General features: G+C 42.7%; 2 protein-coding genes across 5 annotated transcripts in view; both read left to right on the plus strand.

Moving 5' to 3' along the window:
- LOC106657073 (CCR4-NOT transcription complex subunit 6-like) overlaps window positions 1–26,437 on the plus strand; it is a 299,859-nt gene that overhangs the window by 51,688 nt on the left and 221,734 nt on the right. The gene's annotated exons all lie outside the window — the stretch shown is intronic.
- On the plus strand, window positions 17,056–26,425 carry LOC106657072 (putative uncharacterized protein DDB_G0271606). The gene has a single exon (XM_023463032.1). The coding sequence runs from the start codon at window positions 18,900–18,902 to the stop codon at window positions 21,180–21,182; it is 2,283 nt and encodes a 760-aa protein (XP_023318800.1). The 5' UTR covers window positions 17,056–18,899; the 3' UTR covers window positions 21,183–26,425.

A 26,437-nucleotide genomic window follows, 5' to 3' on the forward strand; every position in this document is an offset into this window, starting at 1 on the left:
CACATTCTTTTCCACCTGTGCACGAGCTGCTGTTGTTGTTGCTGTTTCTGCTGCTGCTGCTGTCTCGGTGCACCGTGGCTGCTGCTGCTGAGCGCGACATGTATATATGCACGCTGCGCAATACTTTCCCTTTTCTTTCTGTCTCTCTCTCTCTCTCTGTCTCTCTCTCTCTCTTTCTATGCATATGTATTTTTCTCTTCGCGTATGGGGCTCATGGGCTTGCGCGCAGAGTGTCACAGAATCGCGACAGACGCGATTGTATCTAAATATACACGTTATGTAACGAAGTTCAAGATGCGCATCTTGGGTCATATTGTCCAATCGCGATCGATTTTTCATGTTAATATCATGCATCTTTGATGCTTGGGGAAAGGAAGTATTTGAAAATTTTTTCTGGCGTACGCTAACAATTTTTTTACTACAAATCAGTGTACTTTGAAAATTTTTTAGAAATATTATTGAGTTTGTTACAGTCTGCTTTAGAAAAGATCATTTTTCAGAATTGAAGTTAAGGCCTCCAAAAAAGCTCTTGTTATTTTCATCGCTACGAGTGCACATGCTCGTTATGCTTTGCGTTGCGTACAGTATGCTGGGACAATTAGCCGAAGATTCTCAAAGGCACTCTTACATGAAAGCCCTTTATCGTCTATAAATATAATTATCTCTCGTTTTCGTCGACGATAAATTAATCAAGTTAAGATCGAAAATTCCAAAATAGCAACGAACTCGAGTTTGCTTCGTTACGCGTGAAATATTTCACACCATTCGCTACTCTTTACATTATATAGCATCGATACATACAGCAGCCTTTGATCCAATCGTCGCGCGTTTGTTCAACGTGTGCGAACATACATGCAGGCACCTGCAGATGACCCAACCCTCGTCGAGCATACGAGCGTACACACACGTATTTATCCAATGGACTGTGTGTATATACGTTCAATTTGCAGCGGCAAAAAAAAGAACAAAGGCTTTATATATACGCGAGAGAGAAAGAGAGGTACACATGTAGTTCTACGAAAGTTTTAAAAAATTTTTCTACCTAATTAACTGCAGGAGAAATAATTAAATATACCAAACGATCTATTGAAACGAAAGGTAAAAAAAAGAAAGAAGAAAAAGAACGGCTCGTAATAGCATGCAAATTACGATTCTGCGCGCGTGCATGTATATTCAATATGCTCGGTCGATGAGAATAATTACCATAATTCAGGCGAACGGAGAGAAGATTATCGGCCATCCCATACGCGTGCGCGAGCACACATATATACGAAGAGAAAAAAATAGAGAGAGAAAGAGAGAGACAGAAGGGTATTCAAACGCGAAAGTTTTTCACTTTCGCGAGGAGCGAACCGATAGAAATAGCAGATATCTATCTCACTATCTTTTATATATTAGAGCTTTTATCAGCTAACTTTCATGTAAAAAAACTTGATTTTTTACGAGGCTCGAGCGCGCGCCCGAGCAAGCAAAGGCTCTCCCAGATGGAGATAGCTGCAGCTTGTCGAGCGAGCGAGAGCAGCGCGTGTACTAACCAGCAAAATGGGCCAAGTTAAAAACTAAGTTGGCTCGCGCAGGGGGCGCGAGCAAAGGGAAGAGAATAAACGAGAAGAAGAATATTATCCCTGTTCTTGGCAGTTGTAACTATCTGTGGAGCAGTTAGGCCGAAGAAAAGAGATATGCCCCAGCTTTTCTTATCGATTCCCAACCAACTTGCAGAGAGAGGGGCTTCTCGTTCCCTCCTCGCGCTATATACGCGTATATTGATACAAAGCGAAGCGGCGCAATACCTATATGTTTATAAAGCAGTTCTGGAATCTATACTTGTTAGCTTGCAAGTACTGTATACTTATGTAAACCTTATACCGACTCGACTGTCTAGAGTGAAGGAAAAAAAAAGAACATCTTGTGTACTCTCGTGTCTCTCTCTTTCTCTCTGTCGAAAGACCTTTTTTCCTTCTCTCCTATACGTATATGAAGATGTTTCATAAACGATAAAAACACACACGGCATCGCTCGCGGAACACACTGACAAGGTTGCGCCGAGCCGATTTACTAGAGAGACGGAGAGCACAATGCACGTAGCACATACACATACGTGCATATACTTGCTCGTCATCGCGATGCTTTTTCCCTCGCTGCAAAGTATAATACAAGTCGTTGAGCCGCCGTAACGGACGCCTATGGTAATTAAGCTTTCAGTGAGCTCTAAGTTATATTACGCATACTCGAGCGACATACCATCGCGCACATGTATGTGTGTATTATATATATTTATCGCTTCCATTCACCAGATCGCCGCGCATGCACAAGTGTATCATAATGTTGCCGTATATATATAGTACGTTACATACAAGAAAGCGACATTTGCGGTACGGCGAGCTTCGCGTCGAGGATGAAGATTTACTTAAACAACTGATACGCGTATCGAATCGCGAACTGCTGCTGCTGCTGCTGCTGCTGCTGCTGCTGCTCTGGAGAACTACTCTCGCGCGCTCGCGATATTCCTTCCGGCTATCATTTACGGCGTATATCATGACGCGATGTCGGTGTGCGTTTCTCCTTTTTTGTGTATATACCCTGGCAATAATGATACTTCTTCTTCCACGCATTTGCTTTTATATAAAGCTCCTTTTACTTTCCCTTTTTGTTTTAGTGCTTTGTCTTGTCTGAGATTCCATATATATGCAGCGGAGCACGTATTATTAGATGTTTTGCCCATATTTGAAATCGAAAAGTTTTTCATTTTATGTGCAACTTTTCGATTCATACACCATCCGTCGAGTGTCTGTTTATTTTGCATCGATTATTCTTCCGCGCTTGGCAATATATAAACATGCAGCGCAACACAGCGATCTTAACGTTCTCTCCGAGCTCGTGTTTCCTTTCAAAACGAAAAATCCGCCGGATTTCGATTTCTCAAGGCGCTATATATGTACGCTCGCCGGATTACTGCTAATGCCGTGCGACTCTGCTGGCGCTCCGCTCTGCAACATCGATGCAGCGTGCATAATTTGCTCACTTTCTTTTTCTTTTATTTTTCTTATTCTATATAACACGCAAACATGTGATGCACGTCTACCTATACGGGTATACCGCGATCCGAGCTACACACAGAGTGTACTCGAAATTAGGTTGAATGTGTACATACACACACTTATACAATGTTGCGCGCGTGTATACACATTCGCTCCATACATCGGTTTCACCCGCTCTCGGGTCTTTACGTATGCCATGCTGTATGCGCACGACGTTGAAGTATGTATAAACACGATAAACATCGAAAGCTTACACGCAGAATTTGCGCCGCTGCGTCCGCGTCCACCACTTTTTCCGTACGGCTTCTCTTAATCGAGATACACTGCACATAGTCAAACGCAGCAACGCCGCCGACTTCTCTCTCTCTCTCTCTCTCTCTCTCTCTCTCTCTCTCTCTATCTATTTCGTGGTGTATACTGCACAAGCGCGTGTTATACTCGCAAAACATTTCGTGGAGCAGGATATTTTGGAATTGAGCTGATCTGGAAGAGCTGTTTTTTTCTTTTACTAGCGCGCAGTGTGCGATTTCGCAATCACCCTTGAAGCTCTAGCTAGACGGCGACGCTTCCTATACGTATATCGTGGCAGCATCGCGTTGTTATAGTCGTCGTTTATATCCCTCCGCGACGCGCCAGCCAAGACGGAAAAGTTGTGTGTACACGCCAAAGCAATTTCTCATCAATTTAATGACCTATGCTATTTCGGTTTAAGCGCCCTCGATATTATCCGGTAATTTTTGCTCCGGCTCTAACAGCGAAAGAAATGGTTCAAATGTCCCCGCATCAACGTCGTTACAAACACACACACTGTACCAATCGGGGCAGGGAATGGGTACTATACGTTATGTATCGGCGATAAAGAGCAAAAAAAGTACCCCGAAAACAAGTACGAGTCAGAAAATTCATTAAAGATCTAAATAATACAACTATATATGTCTTGGCTGAAGCTGGCGTAAGCGGTAATGCCGGGAAATACACGCGAGCGCGTGCATACAAGTTGCATCGTAAAAAAAAGCTAAAACAGAAAAGAGGGGGTTTATCGCACTACAGGAGACGAGTTTATTGAAGTATAAAGTGCGCACTCGAGGGAGCGCGTATACACACAGACACATACGTACAAACGTGCGTATATGTGTTATATGTTATGTCTGCGAGAGTGCGAGAGAGACGGAGAGAGATAGAGAGAGAGCAACGAGCTTTTTTGCGATATTAAATTCTATATAGCACCTGGTCGTTACAGGAAAAAGTGAGAGAAGAGAGAGAGAGAGAGAGAGAGAGAGAGAGAGAGAGAGCCTGGCGCCAGAAATTTTCGCTCTGTGCACCGTTTTTACGATTGAATGTGTGTGCGCATGGGTGAAAAAATACACACTCATGCCCTAACACATATATCTAGCTACGGGCAATGTAACGGTGTAGATTATTGCAAACTCGCAAAGTAATTAAAGCTGTAAATATTCGCACGACTCTGCGCACACCCCCAATAGTTTTTTTCATGGCACCATTAAAAGTGCATGATACGGCCGTAACGCAAAAGGGGGATTGTTATTCCTTTTTTCCCTAAATTTAACGAGTCGTTTGGTGTCTTTTAGTCTCTTTTTTTTCATTCTTCCCCCGAAAATTATGACATATTCCTTTTTGCTGCTTTTATGACCTAACGGTTCGTCACTTATCCGGCGATCCAATCAAAGCTCCGCGAAATAAAACAAATGCCTGATGCTTCTAATAACTGGCTGTCGACGAAGGATGAGTTATAGTAGCATACGCAGGACCCATATATCGTTGACGCGAACGTTTTAATTAATAATGAAATAAAAACACTCGATTGTTAAGGTGGAAAAATGTGCGATGTCGCTTTGGAGTTAGAGGTTCGTTAAAAAAGTGCGAAAATTCCTCTTTGCGACGGAAATTTTCGCTAACAATATAGATATATTTTTTCAATCTTGCACAGCCACGTATCGGACTTTCTCCCCTTCTTTCTCTCTCTCTATCCTCGCAGAGTTAATAAAAAAAAGTTTCCACATGCAGAGTTCGTTAAAACTGTTGCAGAAGCTAAAAAAAAGTTGTTGCTCTCTGCGCGCGCGTTTATACGTGTGTGTTTACGATATATCTATGTAGAATGAAACGCGGCGCGTGCACTCGCGAGCACATTCAATGAAGTGATCAACTTTTTTCTCTTTCTCTCTTTTTCTTTTTTTTTTTTATTTACCGAGCAGCTATATCGCTCGGATGCGAAAACTAAAAAGCCACACGCGGAATACCTAACAATTACTTCTCGTGCGAAACTGCCCTTATAATGGCGCACTTCGCAGCTAGCTCTAAGCGCGTCTTGGGGTCGTCGTCGTGGTGCGGTGCTTTTTTTTTCTACTGCCGCACACGCTAGGAAAAATTATGGCGCAATCGGAACGACTTTACTGCACCCGATATTAAAACACCGAAGCCGAAGCCGTATGTAACTTCCCTGCGGTGCACTTTTATTAACGCCAAATGAACGGGGCGAGGCGAGAGAATAAAGTACGCAACGGTCGATCGCTTGCGGAGAGAGAGACTAGCAGTGGAAGAGCTCGAGGACGCAAAAATTGAATTTCTACTCGCCCTTATCGTGAATTTCCCTAACAAATGTCCAGCTAACAAGGCTTCAGTACGCGTGGCCGAGCATTTAGTTAATTGGATTCAATCACACGATGCCTAACGCTTTACAATCTTTTTTCTCTTCTTCATTATCTCGAGCTCTGCTCGAAAGAACGAGAGCAAAAATCTAGACTCTCTTTCTTCATTACTCCACGTTTGACCCAAGGACTTCACTTTTTGAAATTAAAGTAAGGAAAAAAATCACAACCTCTTAAAAACTTAGGACATGGAAGTATCTTAGAGCCCTTTGAAATTCTTAATTAGAAATTCCAGCTTGTCGCAGCTTTCCGCGTACTCATTCTTTCTTTCTCTCTCTTTCTTTCTCTATCTTTTTTATTTTTGTTACTGGTCATGACGGTGTAAGATAGGGTCGAAATTGACGATGAGTGACGATGAATATTGGAGAGGGAAAAATAATCAATACTACCTTGTGTATCATAGACCATTAAAATAAAAAAAAAATAGATAATTTTTGTCGGTGCTTCAACATTGGATTGTAAAGCTTTCGAAATTTTTGCTTAAAAGCTTTGCTTTATATCATTCAGTAAAGTATACAAAGTTCCTAGTAAGAATAAACCGTCAAATGATAAGAGAACGTTTATTTTATCTTTGTTACAGCGAAGTCATTTTTATACAACTAATGAAGATTTCCTGCATTTCTTCACTGCAATTAAACACCATGCCAATACCACGTACGCCTCTCGTTCACGTAAGAGACAAGTACAAGTGGCAACGACGCGACACTTTATAAATAAGAAAAATAACGAAACACGAATAATCCGTCGTTTTTTCCTTCTTGACGCTTATATACAACAGGTCTAATGTCTTCATCTCTCTTTTGTTCGGAAGATGCGTGAAAAAGAAGGAAAAGAGCGTCTTTCGAAGCCATCAAAAACGGAAATGCCGCGGGGCTGTATCTCATCGTTCTCATTGTTTTCTGTTACCCGATGCCTTCGTACGGGCGCAAGATAAGGGGCTCCCTTTGACTTTTTTCCTGCTGCTACTGGTGCTGTTTTTCATGTTTTACACGTGTGCGCGCGCGGGAATAAATTAATCAGTGCGTGGGTGTTTTATTACGGTATTTTTTCATGTAGACAGTCATCCCCATCGGAACACGCACGCATAAATATAGGATTCGGAGAGAGAAGAGAACATGGAAAGTGAGATTCGACGCCCGAGGCTTGAAAGGAATATTTTCCTGTATATGGTCTGGAAAACGATATTTTTCAAACATAGTGTGGAAACACGAGGCGGTGAAAAAGTATTCAAAACGTTATGTTGTCATAACTTGCTCAAATGATAGGCAATATAAACTATGAAAGTTAAAACAACAAAGTGGTTTCAAGAGGGGGTTTCATAATTTTGTGTGTCGCTCAATTGAGCTGAAAAATTAATGACATTGTCAATACAGGCGTGTATGAGGTGGACAACGACAACAAATTAGTTCTAAATAAAGTCTCCTAGAAAGTAGAAAAACTTTTACTTTTTGACGTGTATGTAATTATTAGTTGCTGGCAGTAACAACCATTAATTATGGCTTTATTATTAATTAAACAACCGACAGTGTTTACTATCGAATTTTGCACGTAAACTTCGCGTCGTTGCGATAAACTCGAATATCAGCAGCGATTCAAGGTTAGTCGCGTATCCTCGCAAAAACCTAAAAACTTTTTGCGCGCGTATACATACGTACACACGAATGACGACGTCGAGGTCGGTCACGCAGAGACTAGTATAAAGAAGAGAAAAAAGGTATCCGCTGTCTATACGCATATCCTGGTGATTTACGTTCGTCGAAGCCAATCTTCGTGTTTTTAAAGTACAACCTTCGATTCCCGGTAGGCCAAAGAGTTTGGAGCAATTATCGCTGTCCACTCTGCTACTGATGCTGCAGCGATCGATGCAGCAAAAAATATAAATACAAACTGTTATACTGCAGGGCAGAAGCACGATGCGTGTCGCATTCGGCCTGTGCACTCTGAAAAAAATATACAATTAACTGCACACCCGCGTACACGGATAAAAGTGCTCTGACATGTCGAAGGCGAACTGTTTTGAATCGATTTTCAATTGCTACTCATCGTTAGCCGAAAGGGAAAAAAAGAGATCCTGAGAAGGAATTGCTCTTTCTGTTTTTATTGCACAATGACATATCGTTTTTGTGTCGTCGCTTGTCAAGTTGGGTTTAAAATAAATTTCAATATCGCGAGAAGTTTTCCTTCTGGTAAGTCACTTCATTGTGTAAGCGCTCTGTAAACAGAGCTTCAGCAGAAGCGCGGCAGAGCAGGAAAATTTTGATGAGTTTTACTACCGTTTGCTGTACACGTACAAGTTTTCGTTGCAGTTAAAATCAGGACCTATTGGTGAGACAAAATTTTTAATGTAATCGCTCAAAGTTATTACATCTTGATAAAGTGCAAAAAAAAATTACGAGTATTTTAATATCCTTACGCCTGATATTTTTTTTTTTGTTTTTTGAACTTGTCCCTCTCCGCTTTGATCTCTTACATATTTTCTTGTCTGGCTATTCTTAAGTAATTAAACGTACTGAGAAACAGCGCGACAACACACTGCCCGCACAGTCGATATAAAAAAGTGTCTAATGAGTTTCTCAATCGACGATTCTTGCACGAGCTATTATCCTCGGCGCTTGTGCAAGAGGCATACAAAAATCATCTTCAATTCTGGAGCATGTCGGCCATTGAGCAACGAGTGTCCATTCATCTACTATTACTCTCAGAGAACATCTGATGAAAAATTGCCATAAGGAAAATAGTCAAAAATACACTTGACGCTCTTTTCTCAAACGATTCCTCGTTGTTGTCGCTCCTTCATTTCTCGACTATAAGCTTCTGCAGGTTCGTTGCTCCTCAGGTCTCTTTCTTTACTCGAAAAAGAGCGAAAAAATCGATTTCATATTGCTTGCAAGCAGATTCAGCGATTTCATAAATATCCGCGTGTCTACGATGCGGGATGTCGAGTGTCTTTGACAGCTGTTATATTTCCCCAAGTGCTGTGCCAAAGCGGGACTTCAAAAAAAACTGATACCTACGCGTTAGAAACAATAGACCTAGCGCACGAAATGTTTTGAGCCAAAAATTTCTTTCCCTCTTTTTTGTTGGAATCGGTTTTAGATTCATCGGTGATAACTAATTTTCTGCAATAGATCGTTGACATCGATCTTCCAGGCATGTTTCGGCCATTGACTCGTCAAAAGGGTCGGGAGGGTTACAAGAAAAAAAGAGAATTCCATCTCGCAAAACTGCGGTGAATCCCAGGAATTTTGATCCATTTCTCAACCACCACACGTACAAATGGTTCGCTCGCTTCTTTCTATACGCGCGCGCGCACATACATAACCGAGCTTTCTTTCTTTCTCTTTCGTTCTCCTGTCCACCTGTCCGATTTATCCATCTTTTATCTTTCTCTATGCTGTGTGTATACCTACACGCACACAGACTACTGGCACACGTATACGAATGAAATTTTTTACTACCGCGTCCCTTTGTCGCCACGTCTGTTTGCACTAGCTCTTTCTGAAATACACGGTATTTTTTTTCGTCACGAGCAACAGAAGCAGCAGTAGCAGCAGCAACAACTCGTTCCTTTTCTGGCGCGCGCGGGCGAAATTGATCACGTTTGCTTTTTACCCATACGTATATACGCACTCACAGATTCAGCGGAACGATCTGTAATTGAATTTCTATCGGGGATAGAGCGAGACTTCGCGTTGCGCCTATCAAAATTCGATACACACTATATGCGATTTTAGACGGACGCTGGTGATTTTTTTTGTCAATAAAAAAAAGTCGTATCTGTGCACATGTGTGTCTGTATGTTACTAGATGATGAGGTTCGTCAATCTTTCTCTCTCTCTCCTTTTTTTTTTACGGAAAGTTTTTCGCTCTATCGCAGATGCTTGATTAAATTCTTGTTGCAACTTTCCGAGATAAACTATTCCTTTCTTTTTCTTTTTTATTGGAATCACTTTGAAAGTTCCTATCATACATTCGGAAAATACGAAATAATAAGATCGATAAGGCCTCTCGCGTGACGATATTCCACTTCGTAAACGTGATTAACTTTTTACAATATTCAAAATCTGCCTATTTTGTCGCGTTCGGAATTCAATACCACTGCTGCTGATAATCTTTTAATCTTTCGACTCTGCTGCTGCCGAGTTCGATTATCTCTGTGCGCGCGTTTCGAACTTCAAGCTATATAGTAGTTCTTTTTCGAAATGATTAAAAAATTTAGGTCATTCTCCCTGCGCTCGTTCACTTACTCCGCGACGACGGATATTAAATAACTATGGAAATTAAATGGAAATGGCTGCTATTTTCAAATATTGTCGATTTTTCTGAACCCGGGAGACGCATTTGAATATGAGATACGACATTTTTTTCACTTATCTCTCGCCGATAAACTATTACAAATGTACATAACGAATAAATTGAATCGACGACTTTTTTAACCTCGAGCCCAGGTCGAACGAAACGAAAGCTCATTGAAAATTGAAGCTCGGGTATTTCCAACCCACGCGCGATCGATCGATCGTAGAAACTCTAGATTTTCTATGGGCCGCGCGCGCAAAAATGCAACAAACGAATCGGCATCGCATTGGCTCTGCAAAATAATGTAACCCAATATTTGTTTTAACTTTCACTGCCAGCCAGCAGAGCCGATACACAACACGGGTTATACGTTCTCGTCTACGGCATACCTATATATATTCATATATATATCCTATTACACCGAAAGCGCGCGAGGGAGCGATAGAGAAGGCTTATATAGATGCAAGTTTCTCTCAAGCGCCATATGTGTGCAATACATCCGCTAGATATATGCACAGCGGCAGCGGCATTGCACTCGATGCAGGCAGGCTTTTACCAATCAGTTGAGTGATATTCCCGGAGGGCAGATAGCTTGTAGTTTCCTTCTCGAAACTGCACCACTGCTGCTACTGCTACTGCTACTGCACTCGGTAGCAGCAGCAGCCGAAGTTGCGCGCCGAGCCGAGCCGGGGTTTTAGTTCGCTCGCTACATCTTAATTTATTGGTTTCTGGTCCTGCTGCTGATGTTGCTACCTATATATATATGTTATATATACCCCCCGACAGAATAAACCAGCGCTTTTGCCTTTGATTGTTACCCGTGAACGAAATGCCTTCTCCAAGGATGTGTGTGTGAGTGTGCGTCTATATATGCACGCGCGCGCGGTTGTATATAATGGAACGTGTGGAGAAATAGTAGAGAGAAATGTCTTTGGGGAGATGAAAGTAGCGCTCATTTTCAAACTGTCGGACGGATGCAACGCGCCAGCGGATTGATTCGGAAAGAGAGAGGCTCTTTCTCGATTACTTTTCCGCTGTGTTTCACTTTAATTTGAGAGAGAAAGAGAGAAAAAACCTCGAGGATCGCTTTGAAGTGCAGCCGTTTTTTAATCATAATTGTGAAAAAAGACCGATGTACTTTATTGTTTTCGGGGAATTCAAAATCAGCATACGCATGCTTGCATGACACTGAAAAATAAATGTAAAACACAATTCGTACATTAATGTAATAACAATAACTGAAAACACAAGTAATAACCCAATGTATTTTTTTGCTCTGTTGCAGGTAAGAGTCGACGCTCTCTCGCATTAAGCATTTGTTCCGATAGCAAAAGCCGTTAAACTAAAAACAACATCGGATAGCAATATACACGCAGGTAACGATAATGGTCCAATCTATATATACCCACACACATGCGCACACGTACCACTAGAGTCCCCGTCGAATAACAATGAAAACGTTTCCCTGCCTGAGCTAGTAGCCAGCCACTTTTATTCGATTTATTTTTGTCTTGCAAATATCCGTTGGTTTTTACATCTTCCTGCTGCTGCTACTGCCGGTCACGGTGATTAATCCTGGGGCCCGCGCGCCAAAAAGCGATTTTTTCACGCTTCAATCGTTCGCTCCAAAGGCAACAAAGTTGACCAATATGTATATAATGGTATACCCACGTCAATGCAGGGGGATGACGATTAGAAATTTAATTATTCAAAGAACAATAGTTGGTTTAGAGCCGCACCTGTCTGTCTCTCTCTCTCTCCTTCGGTTCAGCTCAGCGACAGAGACAGAAACGTTCATTGTTTTTAGTTCTTTGAATGCGCTTAAACCATTTTTATATTGGGATTAATGTGCACGCGAGTGTAGTGGTAGTGGCCACACAGAGAGCGAGCACAGTTCTTATGTGCTGCCACGGTTGACCTGTGTAAAGAAAAAGTCCCTCTCGAGAGCCGCGCACGCGGACTCGACCAATTACAAACGGTCACTCAGATAGTGTACTGTCGATCGGTTGTAGGGAGGAAAAAAATCTCGAATCCACGTAAGAGAGCAAGTCTCTGCATTTAAATGCACATCGTCGTCTTGGTCGTCGAAAAGTCTCGTCCAAGGTAATAGGCGATAGATAAAGGCAAAAAGCAACGGACAATCGCGGCGCGGCCACTAATGGATGCCCAGCTTTTATGTATATTTTATAGTACGTATCTGCGGGCGCGGTCGACGTTCGTTGTCGATGCTCGTCGACGATTACCACCACCGCCTTGGCGCATGTCCGCGTATAAGAAGACGCGCAGCAGCAGTTACTGAACATTTCATTCGTATATAACTAAAAATAAAAAAAATAAAATAAAATAAAAATCGAAGCGGAATCGCGGATGTGTCGAAAAGTCGAATAGAGTTAAATCCAGCCTGAAGTGTTGCGCTCGGGCGTATAAATAAAATCGTTTCTGCTTACCACGTATTACTGGCATTCGATGCGGAAAATACATTGTGAGCACGCGAGAGAGAGAGAGAGATCTAATATCGTATAGGTATATATAGATAGTTCCGCGCGCCGCGTGAGCCATTAATCAAAGCATAATTATGAGGGCAAAAGAATAATCACGGTTACAAGTAGGTAATTTTTCTCTCTCTTTCTCTTCTTCTTCTCTTTCTATACTCTTCTCTGCACAGCACCCATATCTCTCAATATATAACGAATGAAAGTCCCTCGGCGAATATACAATATATATTATATATATAGAAAATCCGCGCGCGCTGTTCCGAGCTTCCCACGAATCGTGAGTTCTCTTATACCTCTCTGTCTCTCTCTCTCTATGCCGCCCGCGCTCGCGTAATTATCGCCATTGCGCGGCTGCGCCGCACGTATAGGTCCCCATTGTTTCGTCGAACTGCTTTTTTTCTTATAATGAGGCGCACATAGCGAGCTCGAGCGAGCGAGAGAGAGAAGAGACCGGATTAAGGCCCACTAGAGTATGCGCGGATAAGAAACGAGTTCAGTAGTGCGTTTCTGTTGCCGCATACACATAGACACACACACACACACACACACACACACACACACACACACACACACACACACACACATAGACGCATATACACACGCGAACACCTACGCAATATGTATGCAATATAAAGTCGGAGTCGAGGGTTCGACCTCCTTGTCGTGGAATTTAATCGCCTAGTACACGCGCGCGCATGTGTCTGTCTATGTGCATAAGTGCTTAGCTTTTTTCGAGGGTTGTAAGATATTTGTGTGTGCGCGGGAGTACGTAGCGACGACAAAAAGGAGGGAATACGCGCGCGTACGTATTTTGCGCGCTCTGCTCTTTTGTTTGTGCGCCATATACGTATCGAGCAACGGCTATAAAAGCGCGGGCGCATAAGCAACGAGACTAATGCCTTCTTTCTTGCCAATGATGCTGACGGTGCGGGTGGCTCGAAGTCTTAGAAATTATAAAAACAAATAAAACTTCCCTACACACGATATTTCTAAAATTGCATTGAATATTATTCGTTCTTTCTCCCCCTGCGCGAGAATAATGAGCCATAAGCGCGAGAGCTAGAGCAAACAAGACCCTTTTAATTATCATTTTAAGTTGAACAACTTTTCTCACGCAGTTAGGCCTCGTTATATTTTATGTTAATACGCATTGCCCCGACTCGAGCTTGATCTCTTTATTAGCAATAAAACGAGCTAAATAGGCTCTCTCGCAAAATTAGCTAGCTCAAATAGTGTTCATCTTTCCGCTATATTTGCGCAGGATTCCGATGATGCTCATTTTGAATTATGCTGCCACGATAAGATGGACGCGTTTTATAAGAAAATTCTTCGTTGCGGCTTTTCTTTCTCGCGCAGTCGCGCACGCGGTGCCAAACGAATCATCCTCAAAGATATTTACTTAATCTCGCCGAGAGCTTTGGATATAGTATAACGCATTTTTGTTCTCCGCGTTCTGTGTGAACGTGTTAGAATGCTTTTCGCTGCCAGCGTGACATGGAAAATTTTCTGTGACTCTTTCGACGTTATTGTCTCTTCGTATATTATGTATGAGTACACGCGTGAAAAATTTCCGATTTCGCGTAACCTCGATCTATTTTCTTGTGTGTGCGGTTTCGCATATCCCGCAAAATTTACGCACGTGTAAATAAAAATATAAAATCGCGATATTTACGATAATTTGGTCGACTATAAAGCAAACTCGCGCGCGCCGAATTTGCGAAACTCTTGCACTAAATTATTATATATAATAATACGCACGGCTCGGTGACTCGCTTCTATACTCTTTTATTATTTGTTTCGACGATTGCAATGTTTCGGCTAGGTAAAAATAAAGAATCGAGCAGTCGCGCGCGATATAATAACGACTCTTACTTGCGCGCCCGCGCGCGTGCGACGACGACGCATTGTGTAAAATTGACAATTCTCGAAGATTACGCGTGCGGTAGCGGAGAGTTATTACATTCGTTTCCTGCCTGAGTAATTTTTAACGCGAAAAAGTTTTTTGCACAACGCACGCATTTTGTGCCGTGCTGTGCTGCTCGCTCGCGCAAATTTGACGCATCGAAACGATCAACGCGTGGCTGCTCGCTCGCCGCTGCCGCTGCTGCCTGCGACGCGACGTCGTTGGTGATTCGTTATCGGTTACCGATACGTGTTTTGATTTTATAATCGGAAACCGCTTGATTAATTCCCGGACGCCGCGTGCAGCCAGTAGTAGTACATTACGAAATAGCTCTATATAGTTGAATCACGGCTGCTACACCGCTACTGCGATTTACATTCGTATACAGGTTTATTATGAAATATTCTTTCTTCTCGTTTTTTTTCTTTCATTTTATGTAAACCTATGTGCGAGGGTTATACAAGTAGTATAAGCGCGTGTTTATAATACATGGGGGAGCTTAATTTCATAACGAGAAAATCGATACCGATGGTGTGCGGCGTTATATAATCGAAGCGTGAGTAATTGTGTTTGGCTTTAATTATGATACGATCGTTGAATTTTGACCTGCTACATACATACGCGTGCCAAAGAAAGCAGCGATTCGATCGCTCGCTCGCCGCCGAGCTAAATTTCAAAATCTATCTATAAATAATACATTCGTGCGATTTCAAACGAGCATCGCAACACTGTATAACTCGATGCAAATGTTTTTCTCTTCTTTTCCTTTATTTGGCAAAGCCAGGACTTTCGAAAATGAACTTACACACACACACACGCGCGCGCGCGTGGGGCTTTTATAGGCGCACAGGATTTTGATTCGCTAAGTACACGCGGATACTCTTAAGCGAGCGTGGGTCTCGCAAAATTGCAGTGATCGTGACTAACACTTTCTCGGGCGCATGGGAGAAAGCAATGAACAATGAAGAAAAATCCTTCGCGATCTAACGAATTCTGCACGCGCTCTCGCCTCGCCTCGGCCTGGCCAGCGCATATAGCAGCAATTTCCGATTTGTGCAGAAAGAAAAAAATGGCAAGCTGCAAGTAAAAAAAAAAAAAATAAATAAAAAAAAATAAAAAAAAGAATGGGTTTCTTTTCTCGACGATGACGACAATTCCGTACCGACAGTATACATATGGCTTTTATTGTTGTACCGGTCGACTTTTTGCGCTTCAATGATTACCAAAGCCCACGGCGAGCGCGCGTTATACGAGAGACATGGCATTGTTGCTCTACATGTAGCAGCTCTTTACGGAGCAGCAGAAAATTTTGAATGGCTCGCGAAAGCAAGAAAAAATAATTTACTTGAAGGCAACGAATCGAATTCGTGCTCATGCCTCCGTCTCTTAATTAACCGTTTTCATTGTTGACTATAAGTGTAGTCTCGTTTTGTGCTTATATTATTATATTAAAGACCGTAATTCCAACGGTACGGAGCGATGTGTTTTTGTAAACATATGTTATTCGGAGATCTATGTTCTATAGTGACGATCAACCAAAAACAGAATATATGTATTGTCTCAGGATGACAGCTGTGTTTTATTCTCGTTCGATTCATAGAAACTAGATTCTGAACTGGACTGCGGTTTTTGCGCACTCTTGATCGTCTCGTCTCATCTCGTGTGTGTGTGCGCGCGCGCGAGCGAAAAAAGTGCACCAAAGTGGAATCGCACTTCGCAGCAAAAGATTAACAAGTGTGTCAGCATTATTTTCGAAAGTCTTACTTTGCTTATTACGCTCTGTAAGCTTTTAGAAAGTGAATTTTTAGAACGAGCAGTTATGTATACAACACATACAACATACTACGGCAGTTCGCGCTCTTTTGCACTTCATGACTCGGGTAGTCGATTATTTTTTTTATTCTTTATTTTGCCATGCGCTTCCATTAAAATAATTTACTTCGAACTGCTTACTTCAGGTGTATCAGGAGCAGCCAGCTCGATAAACAGGAAAGTGAAATTTTCTTTTTTCGCTATTCGATTCCAACGCGCGCGCGCGCATACGTGCACGGGTAGAGGAGCGCGCGGGTGAAAAAAAAACAGAGCCAGAGACGAAGCAAGGTGGAAGTACGCGAACGTATCGGGTGCGTATAACCATGACAACGTGCAATCTGATAAGTCGCTGGCTCGCGCGCGCCTAGTGCATGTAAAAGTCATTAGTCAACACACTCCACGCGTATACAGCCGTCGATCGATAAGCTCACCGTAAATTATTTCTAACGGTAAATTATGAAAATCCATCATCGTCTAATATCTAATATAATACATTATGTTTGCTGCTGCTACCTCTCGTCCAACTCTACACTCGTGTACAGAAAAAAGAATAAAAGTATAAATAGATGTAAAAACAGCTCCCCGCAGCAGCGCACACACATACACAAAAGGACACACATTTTCGAGAGCCATGGCATTATAAGGATCGAGTCAAATCCGTTGCATCAAGGCTCGGTCGATTCTCCTGCGCCTGCGATCGCGTGAACGCGGTATTATATCGAGAGAGCTCACGGAGAGCCTCTAGGCGATTGATGACTAGACCGACCCACTTCTCTGTCTCTCTCTCTGTCGCTCTCTTCGTCTCTCTCTCTCTCTCTCTCTCTCTCTCTCTCTCTCTCTCTCTCTCTCTCTCTCTCTCTTTCTCGCTCAGCCGTGTCCCAGATGCACTAAGCCATGTTATTCGTACGCTGGCGTAGATGAGTTCTATTCCTCTATCTTGTTGTCTTCCTCTTCTCCTCCTCCTCCTCCTTCTTCGTCTTCCTTTACTGCTGCTGCATCGTCTTATGTACATTTATATGTACGCAGTCACTTTCTCTGAGGAGGCAGCTAGAAGGATCGTTTGGAAGATGATGGGCGCATTTTTTCCATTTGCACACCGTTGATTCAAAGATGTGTGATTTAGAAAAAAAGGATATGGTCGATACAAGTTTTTAAATTGATATATAATAAATGTTTAAACGATGCATTTGTATACTTGGAGTTATTCAAGGATCTATTTCCTTGGACACATGACGGAAATATAGATTTGTTGAATTAATCGGTACTACCTTTGCTTTTAAAAATGAGCGCGTGCATCTGAATTCAACCTCTTTCGTTTCGCGTAGCGAACTTTTTAAGACACAATTACAGTGGCGAAATCAGGGGCTTTGGCCTCGTATAAGCTTTAATCGTCCTCCCAAACCGCAGCAGGCCTTTGTGAAAGTTTCATTGCCGATATTACCCCCATTAATTGCCTTATATACCACGGAGACACCCGCGCGCTGCTCTTGCTACAGTGTCGGTCGGTCGAATTCCACCCACTCAAATTTAAAATGCCTTCAGTTTAGCTGCGCCTTGTAATTGTCTGCTGCTTTACGAACACAAATGCATCATTATCATCGTCATCGTCGGTTTAGCCGCCGTCGCCTCTCTCGTGTATATATTATCCTCAAAAAGAGAAAGATAGAGCTAGAGGGAGAGATAGAGATAAATATCGAAAGTCTGCACTTGAGCGGAAGGAAAGCGTCTCTCTTGGTCCCTCTCGCGCGCGCTGCACCGTATCTGGAGTAGGAAGCAGACGCGCGATACGTGCATGTATATAACTACACACATGCACATCGGGTCTCTTTGCTGCTGCACTTACAGATATATAGCGCAAAATATAAAATGCCACGGAGTAGGGGAATATGGATGTGCTGTTCTCTCTCTAGCTTTTATAACATATATAGCAGCAGCAGCAATGCCCTCGCGCCAAAGAGAGCGTGCGCGAACGTATATAGCATAGTAGCATAGCAGCAGCAGCAGCGACTTTGCCATCTCTCGCTCACGCCGTCCTTCTCCCGCACCCGCCGCAGTCACGAGCGGCAACGGCTGGTGGTGGTGGGAAAAGCTGGTGGTAGTAGTAGTAGTAGTAGTAGGTAGAGGTGTATAGCAGCGCAGGCAGACAAGCAGCGAGCGAGCCCGGCACACCAGCCGACTCTCAGTGTCGTTCCGGCCGCTGGCACGTCTGGTCGATTCGTGCGCACCGTTATATATAGTTATAGATTATTATATATAATAAAAAAAAGGCAAGATAAACCAGACGCGCCATACGATAGTAATATTATAAAAATATAACCACGATGCGGGTCTAAGTTCTTCGCCTACCATAGTTCAAAAAGAGCTTCCACCCATCGCGCGACGTCAGTGCGTGTCTGTGTGAGAATCTTACAGCTCTTTGCAAGCTCCTCCACTCCCTGCGTCACGTTCGACCCTCTCCTCTGTGTTGTGTGCGTGAGTGTGCTTCGAATCATCGTCGCGATAATAAGAAAAAAGTTGCACCCTTGCAGATTGACAGTGTCTGTGCGAGTGCGACATAACAGTGAGTGTTCGTGAAATGGGCTATTGAAGTCGGTTGGCAAAAGCTAGCTGCAAAAGTTGAAGAAAACTAGCGGAGAGTAGTGCGGAAGTTCTAGTTATAATTATTCTAGAACAGCCGAAAGTCATTGCAATGAGCCCGGCGTCGCAGGGAACGATCGAAGTCGAGCGCTACATCGGCAGCTGTCTGATATCGGCCGTTGCTAATGCCACCGCAGCGACTAATCACTCATCGAGGCAGCAGCAGCAAGTCCTGAAACAGCAACCAGCATTGGCTTGCCGTAAACAGCAGCAGCAGCAGCAGCAGCAGCAGCAACAATTGCAACAGCAGCAGGAGCAGCAAGCTCGGGTCAAACAAACGGGGTACAGAGCTGAAACTTTCGGTGCGGTCGGCAATTGGGTAGGCGTGACGCCGCTCGTTTCTGTCAATACGACTCCCCAGAGGAATCAGCAACAGCAGCGAACGCCAAATCAAATTGTAGATCGACAATTACAACAGCAACAACAACAACCACAACAACAACAACAGCAGCAGCAGCAACAAATGCAGAACAGAATACCTCTGTCGAGACTAGCTGTGCATACACAAGGCTCTCCGCTTATCCTGTCGGGACGTAATCCTGGCAATAACAACAGACAGCTAAACAACAAAGCTGTCAACAACAAGTGTAGCAACAACGTCGTACGCTGTCCGCCTAGGTTTAATAGTAACAATAAAAACCATATAAATTCGCAAGATCAAAGAGTGAAAAACCAAGTTCAACAACAACAGCAACAACAACAACAACAGAAACCCGTTGATGCCAAAGACGCTCCGAACGGGACAAGCATCGACTCTCTGAGCATCGCCAGCGACGAGAGTTCGGGCTCGAACAATTCCGAGAACAGCTTACCGCGAATAATAAAGCCCCGTAAACGCAGAAAGAAAGATCGGAAACCAGCTGTGATGCATGCCAATGGCGAGTGTATCAAAGGCGTGGATGATCAACAACAGCAACAACAACAACAACAACAGCAGCAGCATCAATCGGTCATGCTGAGCTCGGTTCCGGAACAGATGCCGATGCACCAGCAGCAGCAGCCGCAACAGTTGAAGCAGTCTTACCCGGGAGGCAATTACGTCGACGCGAGGTATCACAATAGCGACAGTGGTGGCTATTACAAAGGCCATCACCGGGTCCTGTCCACACGCATGCAGCAGCAGCAGCAGCAGCAACAACAACAGCAACAGCAGCAGCAAAGTGCCAGAGATAATTACGTGCGTACGTACTTGATCAGTGCGAATACTCCTCTACAAGCACAGCAAGAAATCGTCGATACGAGGCAACAGCAGCAGCAGCAGCAGCAGCAAAGCCGATTTGCACATCGACAAGTGCAGGTGAAAGTGTTAGACGATAATCGTAATATTGTGCTACCGGTGACCATGTGTCGTGCGGCCAAGGCCCACTACTTGCGCCACAGTGCGAGCGCTGCACCCTGTTACCTGCGAGAAACCACCTCGAATCTAGTGTACGACGACGGTGGCAATAACGGCACCGTCGACGAATTAGTGTGTCAGTGTCGCTATTGTGAACCCGTGGCTCTGCTGTGGGACGAGCAACAACAGCAGCAGCAGCAGCAACAACAACAACAACAACAACAACAACAACAACAACAACAACAACAACAACAACAGCAACAAACAGCCTACCCTAATACCAGGTACATTGCTCATCATCAGCAACACCAGCAGTCGCAACACCATCAATCGTCCGCGACGTCGCCGGTGCGTTACGAGGCGGTCGTCCATCAGCAACCTATCCATCAACAACAAGCGCCGGTCTACCACCTGTCGAAGCCGTTCGTCTGCCAAGAGCACGAGTTTTACGTCGACGCTACGACTGTCGCTGCTCTGGATAATAATACCATTGTCCAACGTAGCAGCAACAGCAACAACGGGGGTGCTGTCCTGCGAAGAAGCTGGAGCGACCCCAGCAGTTACTTCAGTGACGAAGTAGCAACGACGCCCAATCGCGACGTCGGCGTGATCGGAGATCGTGGCCCAGCTGGTGACTCGGCGCTCAAGGGTTCGTGGCGCGGCGATGCATCCACTCCCTCATCACCTGCCTCTAACGCAGCGTCGACGGCGTCCAACGACTCGGGCTTGGGCCTGCTCGAGGTCTCGACGGAGATCGTCACCTCGCCCAATGGCCATCGCGACCTCGAGATCAAGTTCTACTCGTCGTCGCCGCCGGTCTCGTCGTCGCCGCCTGCCTACTCGTCGTCGGGCATCGAAAGCGGCAGTGACGATAACACAAGAGACTCATTCACCTTTCCCAACGACAACAACGAGTCCGAGGATTTCAGCGATATCTGGAGTTACCACGAGTCGAAGCTGCAGCAGGACTTTCGCACGCTGCTGCAAGCCGAGGAATGATGATGGATGATGAGCGAGCTGCATCATCGTCGTCCTCCTCCTCAGCATCGTGTTAAGCGTCGAGTACTAGTGATGGAGCTCGCCGACGACGAGCCCAGCAGCGGATTTGCAACATGTTGTGATTGTTATTGTTGTTGAACAACTGTTTGCTCCCTAAATCACATACTTATATTATAAATATAAATGTACAATGAGACGACGACGCATCTGGGCTACTACTACTACTACTACTACTACTATTATCTACTACATAGCACCGTGTACTTTTCCTTAACTTGTGTATATTGCTGTTTTATCACGGAAAAATGTGCGCGTGCGAAATTGTGAATGTATGTGTGTGTGTGTGTGTGTGTGTGTGTGTGTGTGTGTGTGTGTGTGTGTGTGTGTGTGTGTGCGTGTGCGAGTGTGAGTGTGTGTGTGAGTGTGTGCACGCTGCTGCTTTTGTATTGCGGAGTTCGCGCGCGAGCGCGGGAGAAAGCGCAGGAGAAAGCGAGAGGAAACTCCGCGCGCGCGCGAGACTTGTGTATGCTCGTCGAATGGGAACGAGTGCTGTATAGAAATTCAAGTCACTCGTTTGAGTGCATACATATACAATATATATATACATAGATATATATACGTATCCTCTATCGTGTATGTATACATACACCGTGAAGTACATGTTCTGTATATATACATACACGAATATGAACCAACACTTGTGCTGACGAATCGCACATAAACACACACACACACACACACACACACACGCTCATAAAAAACAAGCGCCATTGTGCGCGAAGAAAGCTGCAAAATCGTCTTTTTTGGTATTATTTACCCACGAGTTGCTATGTGTGTGCGTGTGTGTATGTGTACTTTTGAGTGCTGCAGTGAAAAAATTTGCAAACTGTAAGGACCAAGGTTGATTGTAATTATTTGTAGAAAAGCCCCCGCGTGCACACTTGTGTTGGTTGATTAAAAAACCTAGTATTTGATTAATTCGTATTTTTTTTTGTTTTTAATAAAAAGTGCAAACGGAGCAACGAGAAATTCTCGGCATAAGAATTATCGATTGAGTTGTAAATTATGTATACGAGAGTATTGTACGTTGTTCTATTTTTTCAGAAAAAAAAAAAAATACTTCCGAGCGATGTACGATATTGCCCGTATGTCGCATATTTGTAAGAAAATTACGAAAGAAAAATTTACAAAATAATTCGATGATAAAAAGAGGAGGCGACGGGAGGATAAAAAAAAATAATAAAGCGAAGAAATTTTTTCGTTGCTCCGAGCGCTGTGTGATCAATTGTATCTCGCTTATAATATTCAACTCAGTGGAAATAAACGAAATAAAGAAAAAAAAAGAGAGAAATAGGTTCAGAGCGGCGTTCGAGTTGAAATAATATGCGGAATGTGTCGGTCTGAAAATATACATCATTGCAGATATTATATCATGTTTAATATCATGTTTAATATAAGAGAGTTGGAAAAAAATGCCACTAAAACGCGTATTTGGCCAAGTCATGCACATCGCGGTTCGGTTCGTCGTTAATAATAATAACGAAATGTCGTAAGAGTAAAACAATTTTTTCGAAAAATGAACAACATTTGTGATCCTGCATAACGTTAAAAAAAAAACATTTCGAATTTGTTTAACGACGAACCGATGTCGCTCATTCTCGCGTGACTAAAAAAAGCGTGAAAAAAAAATAAACAAAACGTAACCACGATGTTTTCTTCAGCGCGCGAGGAAAATTCATCGTCGCAGATGAAGTAACAAAGAGTAGCAAAAGCATTAAATTATAATTATATGACCCAAGAGGAGTTAAGTGATCGTAATTCAATTCTCTCTGCTCTCTTATTTATTTGTATGATATAGATAAATTTTCGAGAGAGATTAAAACTTAAACGGGCTGAGAGTTTGAGTTGAGCATTGATATCTGTTTTTTCTTCCTTTTCGTTGAAAACAAACAAAAAATAAGGAACAAACGAGTTAAATATACAAAGTAAGTTTGTGCGTCTGGTCTTATCGTCGATAAAACAATGTCAATAATGTAAAAAAAAAAAACATGTGCGTGTGACTATGCTATGAGCGAGGATAACGCGCACGGCCGGTTCGTGGCTTTATCTATATGTACCCCGCTAATTATGCATATATAGTAATATATAAAATATCAAACATGTATATATCTACTAAGGAAGTGTAAGTTAACTTGAGTATATAAGTACGTGGGGATGTGTCGGGTGATTTAGCATCTGGACTCGCGACGAAATAACATGAATCATTGGCGCTACGAAGTTGAAGCGTCGAAACGCGCACAAATCACCGCAATTAATATCTTAATCTGTTTTTTATCGCTCCGCACGAACTGATTCGTAAAACTGTTCATTGGCAACAGTGCAGGCACCGCAGCTTTTTTCTCGCTGCGGGTTTCGTCGTCGTTTCGCGACTTTCTCTTCCGATCTTCCTCTTTCTGTGCACCAGTCAAGCTCGGTGTAATTTTTCATTTTTCCACCGTGCAACTTTTCATTTTAAAACCCGCCACCAGCTACACGTTTATCGGGTACATATAATAGTAATCAACTTCGCTGCTACATTCATCGTGTAGCTGGTTACATGCGGTCACGATTAGTTTTTCGATTCGTCGTAATTGATACCGACAATTGTACATAGACACACACACACACATACATAGACACACACACATACACAGAAATGCACCAGTTGCAGTGTGGTATACGTATCGGGTTCGGATTGATCGACCACGTTATTACTTTTGTCGACCGATTTCCAATTGACTATCGTTTTGCGATAGGAACATTCGCGCGAAACACGAAACACCACACACATACACAGTACGCGCGGGAATTCGGGCAAAATGACTCGTGCTCGCGAAGGAGAAAGGTGCATATAAATGTGTATATGATACCACATCTATCTCGACCCGTCGTTCGAATACGCCATTGACGTGTGTATATGTGCGCAGATTTGTATCGGTTCAAAAGCACCCGGCTGTCTCGTTTTTGTCTGTGTTTTTGTTTGTGTGTAAGTGTTGATGCGTGTGTTGCTGTACATAAGTATGCGAGTTTTAAGCTAAACTGGCGTCTATGTAGGTGCACACACAAACGCATACACTTGCTTGAACACACACACGCGAGCGGAGCGGCTATTGCAAAAGAGAAAGGAGAATTACGTGGTTTTAAACTGTATTTACGCGCCTACTTATAGGCTTGCTGCGCGCGCGCGTTTACCTGCATAATAATATTCCACAAGGAAAACACCACCTAATATACAGCCTCTGGAAAAATGAATAAATATGTTTTTCGTGAGAGAGGGAGAGAGAAAGAGCACAATACACCGCGCGAAGACGTTGTCATGCCCTTTTTTGCCGTTCGTTTATGATTTGTCAGATGTATATCGTTGCAAAAAGTTGTCCCAGACTTATGTCGATTTCCGCTTGGCGAAAATATTAGATCAGAAATTCTACTTTCGACTGTATTATATGTAAGTTCACCGTAAAATTTCGCAATTCTGTCTCGAATTGAAAAAAAATAACCATCTGTATCGGAGCAATCGTTGGTTTTGCGAAAGCGTGAGAGATTACGTATCAATCCGTGAACTTTCTAACGATTGCTTCCCCGGGTGACGGAAGATTTACACAAGTTATAAAACGGGGTAACATTTTTCAATTTCGACAAGTTTTGCTTTTTAAAATTTCGCTTTTCCAAAAAGGAAGTTTTTTTTCGTGCCAACGTCCTCTTCATAATTGGCCTGGCTTGATAAATTTTATCTCGGGCAAAGCGATTATGTGCACGGTTTTTGGAGAATAAAGCACCGCCGCATAAAACAAAAATTTACGTTCACGCACGATAGCGAAAAGTGAAACTTCATAAACGAAAGTGCATAAAATACAGCTTCTTTGGTGAAAAAGGCGATCTTTTGCAATTAAACAATGATTTATATCGCGAAGGAAAGTCTGGATACTAACTCAAATGAAAGCCAATTCATTACCCACGTCTTTTTGTATCTAAGTAGATTTTGTTAAGAAAAATAGTCGTTGAATTAAGCTTCGCACAAATGCATTTTTAACTACTTTTTTTCTTTACCCGTAAAAATCGAGAAAAAAAAACAATTCTTATTGAAAGATGTTCCTTTCGAGCTGCACAGACACAGGCTCAGATTGTACATAGTAGACATACTCAGACACACTTACAGACCCATACATAGAGAAGTGAAAGTCCATTGTTACGTAATTAAAAAATTGCAAGAAAACGATACATATACGTACCTATTAGCTGTCGAAGTTGCTTAAAAATTTTTCGTGCGAATTTCCTATGCGGAAAGTAGGAAACAAAACGCGCGAAATCACGGTAATACGTATTTATATGTTGACGCACTCACAGTGAAAACCATTCGAAAGCGCTTAATAGAGGATTTTCTCTATTTAAGAAAATAAATGTATCATCGTCTCTCTTTTTCTCAATGTACAAGCAGGTTGATTCGATAAAAGTATTGTGTAAAAAAATATCGATTCAATAAATGTGTGTGTTCGTGATGTTAAAAAATAAAAATAAAAACTAGTGACGTAAAGAGAAATTGGAGAGCAGAAAAAATGCGCACGCTTGTACGCAAAGATATAGTACATTGGTACGCGGACAATTCTCTATGAGCCCATGCTGCAACGTGTGTGTAAAAAATTAGGTGGACCGCAATCGAATTACCAAGCGCGCACTTCGATCGTGGCCCGCACACTTACACACACTTTTCACGCACCGGCGATATCAAAATGTAACCGACTCGTTTGTTCATTAATTTTAATCTTTATATAAAATATTCTCCTTTCTTCATCAATAACAGCAGTGCATCATAATTTATCGAATTAGCGCCCAACGAAATGCATTAAAAAATATATATGCAGTATAATGTGAGTGCTCAACTCTCAGCCACCAAATTTACGCGTGTGAATGAGTAAATGATGATTATGACGATATGTTGATGAACTGATGTGTACACCAAAATGCACATAGTGTGTGAATAATAAAACACAACTGACGAAAAAAATAAAGTGTACCGTTTGTAAATCCTACTTAATGCCTTTTAAATTTTACCTTCCACAATCCACTTAGCTTTTAAAATCCTCTGAACTGGAACATTATTTCTGAATTATTAATTGCACATTGGCTTTTGAAGAGAAAAAAAATTAAAAAAAGTACCCGTAAAATGATCCCTTTTGCAGCGATCGATATAAGATGAAGTTACTGTAAAGCAGCCGTGG

This window comes from Trichogramma pretiosum, unplaced genomic scaffold (assembly GCF_000599845.2).
Source record: "Trichogramma pretiosum strain Unisexual culture from Peru unplaced genomic scaffold, Tpre_2.0 scaffold14, whole genome shotgun sequence".
In the NCBI taxonomy this organism is placed as follows: Eukaryota; Metazoa; Arthropoda; class Insecta; order Hymenoptera; family Trichogrammatidae; genus Trichogramma; species Trichogramma pretiosum.

Bases quoted from the DNA above. Each gene is read 5' to 3' on its own strand.
- LOC106657072 (XM_023463032.1), top strand. From the start codon at position 18,900: ATGAGCCCGGCGTCGCAGGGAACGATCGAAGTCGAGCGCTACATCGGC.